Genomic DNA, 14218 nt, shown 5'->3' with positions numbered 1-14218 from the left:
AATTTTTGAATTTTCTATTTTCCACTTGTCATTTTATTGTATTTTTCATTTTATTAAATTAAAATTCCACATTTTAATATGTAAGGTAATATATATGTAAGGTATTTATTTGAAAGGGTTTATATATGTAATGTATTCAATAAATTAAAACCTCATTAATTTTAATAATTCAAAAAATTTCTTATAAATTCAAACTTTTCAAATTGCTAAGATTTCATATTTTTTTTTTTTAAATAAACCCATGTAATACATGGGTTTCACACCTAGTAAATAAATAAATAATAAAAATAGAGACCAAACACATAAATTTTTCAAAATATACAAGACAATTTATGTAATTTACACTGGTTTGTACATAATTCAAAGTTTTATATAGTGGTTTTTTGAAAATAAAAAGAAAAAAAAAATATTATTTTCATGGTTAAACTGAAAAAATAATAAATAAAATAAAATAAAATCTAAGAATTTGCACAAAATAGTAAACGTAAATGTTTGTAGTTTAGATTGGTGAGCAAGCAAAGGGAAAAAATCAGCGCCGCTAGGCTGCATGCGTAGGTTAGCGACGAGCGCGAATAGAACTCAACCCACACGTCCATAAATTCTCTCCTTTCTCCGGATATGGAATTTTGAAATTCCTCTTAGAATTCCTTGGCGTTTTTCTATTTAAACTCCAGGGTTTTTATTTGATCTGATCACACCACTTGCTATGGAAGTTGAAATCGACATGATGGAGTGCGATAATTCGATTGTAAAGAACGTTAAACACGAAGAGGTATATATAGTCACAGATGTTCAATTAATTAGGTCATTTGGTTTACTTAATTAATGCATGTTTTATTCTCCCTTCGATTAACAAACAAGCAACACTTGGAAAATTTATAAAAATTGTATAAATATGTGGTAGACCTAAATTTAATAATGCCTTCGCTTTTGCAAATGGTTGCTAGTATGTTCCGATTACTACTGTTCGTTGGCAATCGAATTTTCAATAGAGTTTTTTCTTTTTTCTTTTTCTAAAATCAAGTATTATATTATCTGAAACACAATAATCAAAATTAGTAATCGTACTTGTTTTCAATTGGATTGCTATTTTCTTTTTTTCTAGAATTTTGCTAATTTGGTGTTATGCAGCCTACCAGTGAAGCTGGCACATCTGGATCTTTAAACTCAGATATGTCATACCATGATGATGATGATGATGATGAGATGATGGATAATGTGGATGATGTAGATGATGATTTTGATTTAGATTATGATGGGGATTATATGTTTGAGATTCTTGAGTCAGCCGATGAGTCTCATTACTTGAGCATTCAATCCCGATTTGATAATATCAATTTGCCTCCGGGGGTAGAAGTGTCTTTTTTCTGGTTAAACAACCTTCCAACCGTCAAATCAACTCAGAAAATTCCGGTTTTACCCTTGAAGGACACTGATTCTAGCAGTTTACCGGACCCTCCAAACATAAATTCGACTACCTCTAAAAAGGAAGATCCAACCGAAGAAGCAAATAAAATGTTTGAACGGTTAAAACTTGTTCGATAAGTTTGATATTGTTGATGATTCTTCTGAATTACAGTAGTGCTTTTACTTGTGCCCTAAGTAGCAATTTAGGTTACTGTTTTTTTTTTGTACATATATACATATAAGATGCAAAACAACCAACAATATCCACATGTAAATATTTCGTTTTTGCTCCCTGAGTTTGTTCAAAAGTTTTAGTTTTGATCCAAATTAGGAAACTATTGAAGAAAATACCTTTTCTGAACAACCACATGGACCAAAATTGTTGTATGAAAATATATTTTTTGGTGTCTACGTAGCATAAAAACCATTCAATCAGTAAGCCAACATACTTTTCATAAAACCAAAGACATGCATAAAAATATTTGTTAATCTAACATAGCAAGCATTCACTACAGGTACCTCAAAATTCTCTACTTTATCATATCATCATCTACTTCCCCTTCATGTTAATCCTCAAAAACCTGCAAAACATTTCACAAAAATCAACCAATTATTGTCCTTTTCTAAACAAAAATAGTCCCTTAAAGATTAAAGTATGTAAAAAAAGTCATAAACAAACATACATCTTTTTGCATAACTAACAGAAACTGAAACTCCACTTTACACAAACCATACAAACTCTACATATCAAAACATATGTATCTAATCCAAAGTTGTTCCTACACAAAACACAGAAAATTCACATGTGAAAAACTTCAAGAGTAATTGTAAAATACTATCAAAATAATAATATTACCTCATGCTTTAGATTTCTTCCCAACAATAATCTTGAAAATCTGCAACCCACGACTAAACGCATCATTAAACAAAATCCTTGTTTGCATCGATTGAAACCCAGGCATCCATGACAAAAACGCAACTGGACTCAAAACAATCACTCCAAACATGATATCATAAGTCCTTGCAACCGAAACAACTGTCCCCCAAATCCTAGTTTTCTCCAAAACCGGCCTAAAAACTTGTGCAATCGAAACAAACCCCCAACCAGTTGGAACAAACGCCAACAAACTCGTGAACAAATCAAGAAACTCAAAATCCGTAAACTCAACCAACCCAATAATTATCAGCACCCCGAGAATTATAACCAGAAATTGAACCAATCGATAGTAGATATGTTCTTTAGCACCATATTTATCCCTCGCGTATGTTATAATCGAGTAAATCACAAACGCCACCAAAATATAAATCCAAGAAAGTAAATAAACCGCGATGCTTTTACTATTCCCCGCAATACCCAATTGGTAAACAATCCCGTATTGGAAAAAGAAAAACCGTAAATCCAAAACGATTTCAATCACCTTCCCGAAAATACCCGTTGTCCGTAAATGATCTTGCTCCTCATCCCACCATTTTTCCCAACATTGTTCGGATTTTACGAAAACGCCCCCGCGAAACCATATCCAGTTCATGAAATCGTCATAATCGTAAACCGTTTTCAACCAATCGAAACCGGAAGGATTGAAAATGAATGGAGCCATAATCCAAGAGAAAACCAAAAACCAGCTTGAGATTGTTAACGCGATGTAAGTAAATGAGTTTTTAGCAACCGGACTGTATCCCGCGTAGACAGTGAGAATTAACCCGAGCTCGATTGCTTTAATGAAATGACTACGCGCGTATAACCGGTAATTATCCGCGAAGGATTTGTGCTCGACCACAAACCCCCGCCCGGTTGCCCGGTATTTCGCTCCACCGTGAAGAATCGTCCGCCCGAAGTAATGCGCCCGGGTGCCCAACGAGAAGGTGAAAAAAACCGATGATAATTGTAATTGCATTGTGATAAAATCCCAAATTGCAGATAAAAACCCGAGTTCAAGTGAGTTCTCGATTATCATCGGTAACGCGGTGAAAATCCCGAGCTGGACGATAAACTGTTGGTTCAAAATCGTCCCGAGCGCGGTATTTGTGTTTGCGTTACGGGACACGGAATTTTCAACTCCACTAAGCGCGAGATACAATCGGCCCCACAAAAACGCGTAAACCGTTAAAGAAATCATCAAGGTGTTGAAAAAGAATCCAATGGTTGTGAAGTAAAACGATAACATCCGGAAGAAATCGAGTCGGTGGCCTAACCGGTATACATCCCGGCTCAACACTTGTTCGCCGTTTCCACTTGCGACTTTTGCTTCAAACATTGAGACTTGGTTTAATCCGACATCGCGTCCTTTGCCAACTTGGATGTATTCATGGTGTGTCACGTTTCCGCCACGTAACGTGCAATTAAACCCTGCGAAAATGTCTTCACTTAAGTTGATTAGCCTCGAAGCTTTGCTAATCCCTCCACGTGTCATGAACCAAAACCGATCGAACACATCCGGGTGTCCGTAATGTAAACGGATTTTCAACGGGTTGGCTAACACCCGTTGGCCCAATGTCACGAAGCTTGTTTCTTGAGCCGACATGAACCACGCGAGCGACGAAACGGACCCCGTGAAGATGTTTTCGCGGACTCCTAGGATTGTTGGCTTACGGATACCGTAATATTGTCGGTATTCTTCTAGAAGGTTTCGGATTTTTAACGCTTCTTCGAAGTAGTTGTCTTGGTTCATGTCGATTGTTTGAACTGCATCTCCTCGGGTGAAAATTATCGCGTGGTTTTGGTTCTCCGGCTTTCCTTCCCCGAGCTTCAACGGGCCGGGTAATTTCACCCGGTAAATCTCAACCTCTTTTTCGAATTCCCGATCGTATTTCACGAGAACCGAAAAATACTCGGTTTTCTCGGTTTTGTCACGCCCGGGTACCTCATCCACGTAGGCGACACGTAGCGCTTTGTTGTTTTTCATCAAATACAAAATCTCATCTGCGTGTGGATCCTTTTTCGACTTTTGTGTACCGTAGATTTGACACGCGACGACATACGTGTATTTCATGAAAACCGTACCGTCATCACCACCACCACCGCCGCCGCCGCCGCCACGGTGTTGGCGGCTCATGGCGGTGAGTTCCCGGGAGCCTTCGTGGATGTCGATCTCGGCGGCGGAATCAAGAAACGCGAGCATTTTCAATGCGCGATAGTAATACATCATTCCTCGCACAGTCCGGGCAAGTGTTTGACCGCGATACGATGCCCACATTCGAAGCTCGCGGAGTTTATCCGTCCACAATTCCGATTCCGATTTCATCCCTTCGCGTTTCATTCTTTGTAAAAAGTTTTTCCATTCATCCGCGTAAATCGTCTGCAAATAATAAAGAGTGGAAACACCATCTTCGTTCTCGGTTCTAAGTTGTTCTTTATTGTACACGACTTCTTCATTGTAGTAAGGTGTCAAGACACTAAACGCCATCATTTTTTCAACTTGTGGAGCATGTGGCATGTTCATAAACAACGAGTTGCTAAAAAACGCGATCCTACGTCTCGCCTCGAGGTTCACCGGGACATTGTTCATCGCGTCCCGGGATGTAAGAATTGTGTGAAATCGTCTCGCCTGTCGATAGAAGCTTTCGTTATCCAAATCGGGCAACTCAATAGCATTCTCGAAAAGGAGCCCGGTTTCTGACAAGTGAGGGGCTAATCCGTCTTCTTTCAATTGATCCATACCCCGTTTATCTTTAAAGAAATCCCGTGTGGAAATCTCGTATAATGCTTGGAGGGTGTTCACGATTTTGTTTAAATCTTTCGTGGGGTTTGTTAAAAGATTCACAAGAACGATTGTCTTCGTGTGGATCTTTGGAAGTGCAAGCATGTTGAAAGTCTTTGTGAACTTTTCGATTTTGATCGCGTTATCGATTTCTTGAAAGAAAGTTGAGATAACCGAGTGTTCGGGAGTGTTTACCTTTACTATCGTGAGCAGCAAGTGTCTCACGCTATCGTAAGCCTCGATTACAGCGCACCTTCTGTACTCATTCTTCGCCATTTTGTACCAAAGCCATTTGTCAGGGGCATCCACCAATTCTTTAGCTTGACCAAGAGCAAGAAGCAGTTCATTGCATAATAATAAACATGGCCAACGGATCACACTAACATTCCAACTATTTTGAGGCAATTCAAGTAACTCAACTTCATGGTCACTGATTATATCTTCTTCACGAAATGTTGAGATGATTTCGTTCCATACTAACGCGAATTTGTGAGCTTCGATTTGGTTTGATTCGAGTTTCTTGAAAGGTCTCCCGAACCCGTATCGTAATTTCAATCTGTGAACAGCGTCTTTGAATTTAGTCTTGAGAGAGCCTCGTGAAGTTAACATTTGTTCTTGGGGCATGAGATTGAATTGCATTGCACTTGCGAAGAACTGGAATCGGAGTCTTAGTTGTTGGATGTTTCGGATTTCGCCCAAATGGTTGAACAATCCAACTGCCATTCCAACAATGGAAGAGTAAATTGAGTACCAGATCTGTAAATCCATTAAGTAAATCAAGATCACAGGTAACCAGAGAAGCCCAACTGCAAATCGGTTGCTGTTTCCGAAGAATTGGTGCCATTCGTATGTTACATCTTGAAGGTTTAAGAGATCTTTTGTGGGTTGGATCATTGGTTGGATTTGTAAGAAGTAACTGAAGATGAATTTGGTGGAGAGAACGAAGATCCAGAAGAGAGAATACTTTATGTTATCCACTAGACCTTCGCGGAGTCCACGGCCTACGAAGCTTCTGCTCTGAAACCACCATGTGATTATGTAAAAGATTCGCCAGTTTGTGTTTTCAAGGAAGTTGCGAATCCATGGGAGAACGAAGAGAGCTAGGGATAGAAGCTCGGGGGTGATGAAAACGAAAGCAACCTCTAGAAAAGTCACGACTTGCCTGTTAGCGGCGGCAGACCACCGGCGATCATTGTTTTTCTGATTCCAAATCTTGGCGTAAAACACCACGAAAATGATGGTCCAGGCGGCGGAAACGACGATCTTCAAAATCATACGAACGGCAAGCCATAATGTTTCTCGAGAAACTAGTTTATACTGCATTCCAGCATCGAGCAGAGATTGTATGAAGCGTAATACGCTCCAAGTGATGAAAACTGTCAGAACCCTAGCGCGAGTGTCTTTATCCCCTAATGCCTGCCATGGATAATCTTCTTCCCAGGAAACTATAATTGCAGCCTGTAGAAACAAAATTAACATGATCCATAGCTTATCGAAGCTCCTAAACAAGTTCAGGAACGATCTCTGCTCGACAAATCCGGTTTTCCCGACCCTTTTACCTTTACTGGTTGTTACGAAAAAGTTGCTTCCGTTATCGATTGGCCATTTTAGTTTGTCGAAACACCTTCTACTCCAGAAATACTCGTTAATGTCATCGTAATTTCGCCAATTTGAATGTGGTGCGGTTCCATTGTGGCTGTTTTCTACCTCAGCCTTAACAGTTTCGTAAATTGGCGTAACGATACGATTCAGAAAGGCATTTTCCCCTGATATGGAAGGTAAAACAGGCCTACCTGTGTTCTCATCGATGTAATCTTCGAGTATTCTGTTCAATTCCATCGCCATGTGATGGAATATATAACAGAGGCATTCAGGAATAAACCGTAGATTGGCGGACTCGCCCCAAATAAGTAGGTAAAGCGCCACGTAGAGGAGCTCACGGCGGTGGTCGGTGGCGGAGAATTCGCGACGTGAGTCGGAGATCCAGATGTTAGATTTACGGCCAATGAACGAGCACCAGTGAGTGTAGTTGCTGAGAAGTTTACGCCGAAAACGGCGGAGAACGGAGGGATCTAAGGTGTCGACATTGTCCGGCGGTGGCTGCAGTCGCATCTGAGCGTTGGCGAGATGGAGGACAAGGTGTTCGCGTTGGTTTGAGACATTGGCGGCTTGGAAACCAAAGAAGGCGCCGAGCCAGTCCAGAAGGTCGTAGTGTTGCTGCCATGGAACAAAAGGTGGTTTACGGAGGTCTCCAACGGCGCGTAAAGCAGCGGTGGCTGCGCGTACTTCCGGAAAACGAAGGGACGGATGGTCAGCGAGAAGGTTGTGGATTGGGATTATGTTGTAAGAGGTTTCAGCAGATGCGTTGCGTGCCGGTGAACGATGCGGCGGTGCTGACGGCGGAGGACGCTGCCTTGTGGCCATATGGATCTGTACTAGTAATTGAAGTCAAAATCACAAACTTTTGAATGACTACTGTGGAGGGTTTTAGAGAGAGAAAGCACAATGCGGAGAGAGAGAGAAAGAGAGTGAGTGATTTCTGAGGGTGGTAACGTAAACCTGCAGGAAAGAAGAGAAGCCGAAGGTGAAGGCAGAGGCGCGTGAGCGCGTGATGGAATTTTTTTCGATTTAAAAACGTGAGGGTATTACAGTAAATAGACATTCAAACCAGGCACTACCCACATGACCTCATGCTCAGTGGATTTCCAAATGGCAACCTTCTCTGTATGTGTTCAAAAGTTGCCTCTTCAACTCGATTTAAAAAAAAAAAAAAAAAAAAAAAAAAAAGCTGATATATATATCGAATATTTTGATATTTCCATGAAAATATTATAGATGGACAATTATACTCATATCTATGATAGAGAAATTCCGATCTTTGTTTCAAAAAATGTACGAGGTTTTCCAAATCTATATATAGACAATTATCTTATTTTATTTGATGATTGCAAAACCCATTAAAACCCGATCTTCATAATTAAAGAAGTCTTTTCGACTCTATACAGAGTATAGAAAACAAGGACTAAAGTGACTGGATATATTATAACGGTTAAAGATCTACACTCTATATACTAATGCATAAACTAGTATCAAATATCAATATGACTCCATATATGATAAGAAATCTATTAATTTGTTACATAAAAATCTCTTAGCATTTGAATAATAGAGATTAATGACCTGCCAATTACAATGTAGAATCATAATCATAGTCAGGCCGGTCCTGACATTTCGGAGGTCTTGTACGATAATCAAAATGAGGCTCCATAATTTTATTTTATTTTTATTTTTGTTTTTATTTTTATTTTTTTAAAAATTGTTAAGTAATTTTGCTACCGTTAAATTCAAAACTTAAATTTGCTAACAAACATATGGTAAATTCACCACCATAATATTATGTCTTCACTCATTAGTAATAAGGTGTAACTGCTACAAACAACTTTAAAAAAAAGTTATTGGATTACTATTTTCTAAACACGATTTTCTAGCATTTTTAGAAACAAATTCATCTATTACACTTTCATAATCAATATTATCAAGAAGTTGTTTGTTTGTTCAAGTTTATACTTTAGCCAATATATGATACCATATAACCAGTCAAATTATAAAATCAAATCTGCAAAGTTCATACTCTACTAGACAAATAGCTTCACTTTTGATCTTTGTATAAGTCTCTTCATGAACAAGTTTATACAAAACTTCTATTATTTCAAGAGCTAGAATCCAATTTTCTTTCACACTTTCAATCTTATTTTCCTACCTTGTAGTTGACAAAGATTTTAAAACGAGACTTTTTTTTTGGAAAAGTATCTTTTAGAATTTATAATTAGATTTTGATTTTTTGTATTAATTTGTTTTAGGTAAAGTGTATTTTATAAAATATGAAATCATTTGTTAGAATTTATATTAAAAACATATTTGTATTTTTCTCTGGATATATAGACAAATTCCTTAAATTGGTGATAAATTTTAAAACTCATGATTAGATTTTGATTTTTTTTATTTTTTTTTTCATAATTAAAATGAGTTCAAGATACCAAACAAATGTTACATTGTATATATAACTAACCGATATGACTAATTTTTTTTAATGATAACACACAAAAATGTCTTTTACAAAAATACTAACACCATAACTATAAATTTGTTCCAAAATCCGGAGGCCCCCTAAAATCAAAGGCCTAGTGCGACTGCACCGCACGCATAGCCCCAAGGCCACCACTGATCATAGGTAGGTACAATAGGATGTTTATCTTGCGTGTTCAAATTAGGGCTGGCAAAATTGTACCACGGAAAACCAACCAACATGTTACCAACCGAACCAATAAACTTGGTATCCAATATATTTGGTAGCCAACATGTTTGGTTAGTAGTACCGTACCAATTGATCAATGTTGGTACGGTAATGGTACAAAAATTTGAATACCATGGTAATACCGTACCAACCAATTATATATATATATATATATATATATATATATAAATGAAATCGTATATTTCAACTATTAATTGTGTTTAGTGTTTACAGTTTTAATAACATTATATTAGTCATTTGATTGTATTAGTCGATAGTTATTACCACGTTAAAACACAAAATTAAAACGTTACTTTAGCGTTACTTTAGTATAATTCTTTTGTAAACAAAAAGAACTACGTAACTAATTTCTATACTAAACATTAAAATCCCGATGTCTTTATTTTAGTAGAATTCTTTTGTAAACAAAAAGAACTACGTAACTATTATACTAAACATCAAAATCCCGATGTCTTTGCTTATTTTTAAATGTTACAATAGAAAATTAAAAGAAGTTGGTATATATCATTACCAATTTGTACCAACCAAACATGTTGGTAGCCAAATAAATTGATACCAAGTATACTTGGTACGGTACCGGTAGAAATTTTTTTATTCCAATTATAGTTGGTACGGTACATGGTTTAGAGAAAAATGAATTGGTACCGTACCAATTCCACCCCTAGTTCAAATATACAAAAAAAATAATGCTAATTAGACCATCCGATATACTGAGGACGAAGGGTCTTGTGGTTTAGTTGGCCACGAACCACAACCGTGCACACCATCCCAGTGCCTCATCGTGGGTCGTGGTCGTGGTGGTTCGTGTTGGCTAAAACGAGCGAGAACGGCCAATAAGCAGCTTTCTTTCCTTGTAGCCGTTCAATGGTCCAAAATTTGAAAATATTAATTTTTTTTAATATATACACATTACCTATATAAACACAACATTTATCTAAACATTTACATTCAAAGCATTCATTTCTTTATACTCTCTTAAAAAATATTTTTATGGATTTCTTTAAGAATTTCGATTCCAATGACCACGAAGAATTCATCTTGACGTTCTTCAGTGTTGTGCAGCACATACACGATGATGAAAGTTCGGATGTTTCGCATTCAAGAGCGGTTGTCGATCGAGATCGCTAAGCCGTACATGACTTATTGGTACGTGATTACTTTGCCGATAATTGTCTTTATAATGATGACTCGTTCAAGCATACTAGACAAATAGCTTCACTTTTGATCTTTGTATAAGTCTCTTCATGAACAAGTTTATACAAAACTTCTATTATTTCAAGAGCTAGAATCCAATTTTCTTTCACACTTTCAATCTTATTTTCCTACCTTGTAGTTGACAAAGATTTTAAAACGAGACTTTTTTTTTTGGAAAAGTATCTTTTAGAATTTATAATTAGATTTTGATTTTTTGTATTAATTTGTTTTAGGTAAAGTGTATTTTATAAAATATGAAATCATTTGTTAGAATTTATATTAAAAACATATTTGTATTTTTCTCTGGATATATATACAAATTCCTTAAATTGGTGATAAATTTTAAAACTCATGATTAGATTTTGATTTTTTTTATTTTTTTTTCATAATTAAAATGAGTTCAAGATACCAAACAAATGTTACATTGTATATATAACTAACCGATATGACTAATTTTCTTTAATGATAACACACAAAAATGTCTTTTACAAAAATACCAACACCATAACTATAAATTTGTTCCAAAATCCGGAGGCCCCCTAAAATCAAAGGCCTAGTGCGACCGCACCGCACGCATGGCCCCAAGGCCACCACTGATCATAGGTAGGTACAATAGGATGTTTATCTTGCGTGTTCAAATTAGGGCTGGCAAAATTGTACCACGGAAAACCAACCAACATGTTACCAACCGAACCAATAAACTTGGTATCCAATATATTTGGTAGCCAACATGTTTGGTTAGTAGTACCGTACCAATTGATCAATGTTGGTACGGTAATGGTACAAAAATTTGAATACCATGGTAATACCGTACCAACCAATTATATATATATATATATATATATATATATATATATATATATATATATATATATATATAATGAAATCGTATATTTCAACTATTAATTGTGTTTAGTGTTTACAGTTTTAATAACATTATATTAGTCATTTGATTGTATTAGTCGATAGTTATTACCACGTTAAAACACAAAATTAAAACGTTACTTTAGCGTTACTTTAGTATAATTCTTTTGTAAACAAAAAGAACTACGTAACTAATTTCTATACTAAACATTAAAATCCCGATGTCTTTATTTTAGTAGAATTCTTTTGTAAACAAAAAGAACTACGTAACTATTATACTAAACATCAAAATCCCGATGTCTTTGCTTATTTTTAAATGTTACAATAGAAAATTAAAAGAAGTTGATATATATCATTACCAATTTGTACCAACCAAACATGTTGGTAGCCAAATAAATTGATACCAAGTATACTTGGTACGGTACCGGTAGAAATTTTTTTATTCCAATTATAGTTGGTACGGTACATGGTTTAGAGAAAAATGAATTGGTACCGTACCAATTCCACCCCTAGTTCAAATATACAAAAAAAATAATGCTAATTAGACCATCCGGTATACTGAGGACGAAGGGTCTTGTGGTTTAGTTGGCCACGAACCACAACCGTGCACACCATCCTAGTGCCTCATCGTGGGTCGTGGTCGTGGTGGTTCGTGTTGGCTAAAACGAGCGAGAACGGCCAATAAGCAGCTTTCTTTCCTTGTAGCCGTTCAATGGTCCAAAATTTGAAAATATTAATTTTTTTTAATATATACACATTACCTATATAAACACAACATTTATCTAAACATTTACATTCAAAGCATTCATTTCTTTATACTCTCTTAAAAAATATTTTTATGGATTTCTTTAAGAATTTCGATTCCAATGACCACGAAGAATTCATCTTGACGTTCTTCAGTGTTGTGCAGCACATACACGATGATGAAAGTTCGGATGTTTCGCATTCAAGAGCGGTTGTCGATCGAGATCGCTAAGCCGTACATGACTTATTGGTACGTGATTACTTTGCCGATAATTGTCTTTATAATGATGACTCGTTCAAGCATACTAGACAAATAGCTTCACTTTTGATCTTTGTATAAGTCTCTTCATGAACAAGTTTATACAAAACTTCTATTATTTCAAGAGCGAGAATCCAAATTTCTTTCACACTTTCAATCTTATTTTCCTACCTTGTAGTTGACAAAGATTTTAAAATGAGACTTTTTTTTTGGAAAAGTATCTTTTAGAATTTATAATTAGATTTTGATTTTTTGTATTAATTTGTTTTAGGTAAAGTGTATTTTATAAAATATGAAATCATTTGTTAGAATTTATATTAAAAACATATTTGTATTTTTCTCTGGATATATAGACAAATTCCTTAAATTGGTGATAAATTTTAAAACTCATGATTAGATTTTGATTTTTTTAATTTTTTTTTCATAATTAAAATGAGTTCAAGATACCAAACAAATGTTACATTGTATATATAACTAACCGATATGACTAATTTTCTTTAATGATAACACACAAAAATGTCTTTTACAAAAATACCAACACCATAACTATAAGATTGTTCCAAAATCCGGAGGCCCCCTAAAATCAAAGGCCTAGTGCGACCGCACCGCACGCATGGCCCCAAGGCCACCACTGATCATAGCTAGGTACAATAGGATGTTTATCTTGCGTGTTCAAATTAGGGCTGGCAAAATTGTACCACGGAAAACCAACCAACATGTTACCAACCGAACCAATAAACTTGGTATCCAATATATTTGGTAGCCAACATGTTTGGTTAGTAGTACCGTACCAATTGATCAATGTTGGTACGGTAATGGTACAAAAATTTGAATACCATGGTAATACCGTACCAACCAATTATATATATATATATATATATATATATATATATATATAAATGAAATCGTATATTTCAACTATTAATTGTGTTTAGTGTTTACAGTTTTAATAACATTATATTAGTCATTTGATTGTATTAGTCGATAGTTATTACCACGTTAAAACACAAAATTAAAACGTTACTTTAGCGTTACTTTAGTATAATTCTTTTGTAAACAAAAAGAACTACGTAACTAATTTCTATACTAAACATTAAAATCCCGATGTCTTTATTTTAGTAGAATTCTTTTGTAAACAAAAAGAACTACGTAACTATTATACTAAACATCAAAATCCCGATGTCTTTGTTTATTTTTAAATGTTACAATAGAAAATTAAAAGAAGTTGATATATATCATTACCAATTTGTACCAACCAAACATGTTGGTAGCCAAATAAATTGATACCAAGTATACTTGGTACGGTACCGGTAGAAATTTTTTTATTCCAATTATAGTTGGTACGGTACATGGTTTAGAGAAAAATGAATTGGTACCGTACCAATTCCACCCCTAGTTCAAATATACAAAAAAAATAATGCTAATTAGACCATCCGGTATACTGAGGACGAAGGGTCTTGTGGTTTAGTTGGCCACGAACCACAACCGTGCACACCATCCTAGTGCCTCATCGTGGGTCGTGGTCGTGGTGGTTCGTGTTGGCTAAAACGAGCGAGAACGGCCAATAAGCAGCTTTCTTTCCTTGTAGCCGTTCAATGGTCCAAAATTTGAAAATATTAATTTTTTTTAATATATACACATTACCTATATAAACACAACATTTATCTAAACATTTACATTCTAAGCATTCATTTCTTTATACTCTCTTAAAAAATATTTTTATGGATTTCTTTAAGA

General features: G+C 35.6%; 1 protein-coding gene, 1 non-coding gene and 1 pseudogene across 4 annotated transcripts; 1 reads left to right on the top strand and 2 right to left on the bottom strand.

Annotated features, from left to right (window-relative positions):
* The first annotated feature begins 523 nt into the window (after positions 1–523).
* LOC145133221 (uncharacterized) lies at positions 524–1695 on the top strand. Its single transcript, XM_079068153.1, has 2 exons — positions 524–772; positions 1132–1695. The coding sequence occupies exons 1-2, from the start codon at positions 707–709 to the stop codon at positions 1543–1545; spliced, it is 480 nt and encodes a 159-aa protein (XP_078924279.1). The 5' UTR covers positions 524–706; the 3' UTR covers positions 1546–1695.
* Positions 1696–1834: 139 nt separating this feature from the next.
* On the bottom strand, positions 1835–7658 carry LOC145133220 (callose synthase 12 pseudogene; annotated as a pseudogene). 2 transcript variants are annotated; one of them, XR_013718481.1, is made up of 3 exons: positions 2264–7658; positions 2091–2186; positions 1835–1988 (listed from the first exon to the last, which is right to left on the bottom strand). The product of XR_013718481.1 is annotated as a callose synthase 12 pseudogene, transcript variant X1 (transcript). The 2 variants fall into 2 exon arrangements; XR_013718482.1 differs by lacking the exon at positions 2091–2186.
* On the bottom strand, positions 4485–4562 carry LOC145135120 (small nucleolar RNA J33). Its single transcript, XR_013719599.1, has one exon. It is a non-coding gene; the product is annotated as a small nucleolar RNA J33 (small nucleolar RNA).
* Positions 7659–14218: the final 6560 nt, after the last annotated feature.

The sequence above is a fragment of the Lactuca virosa genome, chromosome 8 (assembly GCF_052849685.1).
Source record: "Lactuca virosa cultivar CGN04683 chromosome 8, Lactuca_virosa_CGN04683_v6, whole genome shotgun sequence".
NCBI lineage: Eukaryota > Viridiplantae > Streptophyta > Magnoliopsida > Asterales > Asteraceae > Lactuca > Lactuca virosa.
Note: the sequence above shows the minus strand (reverse complement) of the source record. Positions and strands in the feature narration are given on the sequence as shown.

Bases quoted from the DNA above. Each gene is read 5' to 3' on its own strand.
- LOC145133221 (XM_079068153.1), top strand. From the start codon at position 707: ATGGAAGTTGAAATCGACATGATGGAGTGCGATAATTCGATTGTAAAG. The intron at 773-1,131 runs GTATATATAGTC...GGTGTTATGCAG, and splicing joins AGAACGTTAAACACGAAGAG to CCTACCAGTGAAGCTGGCAC.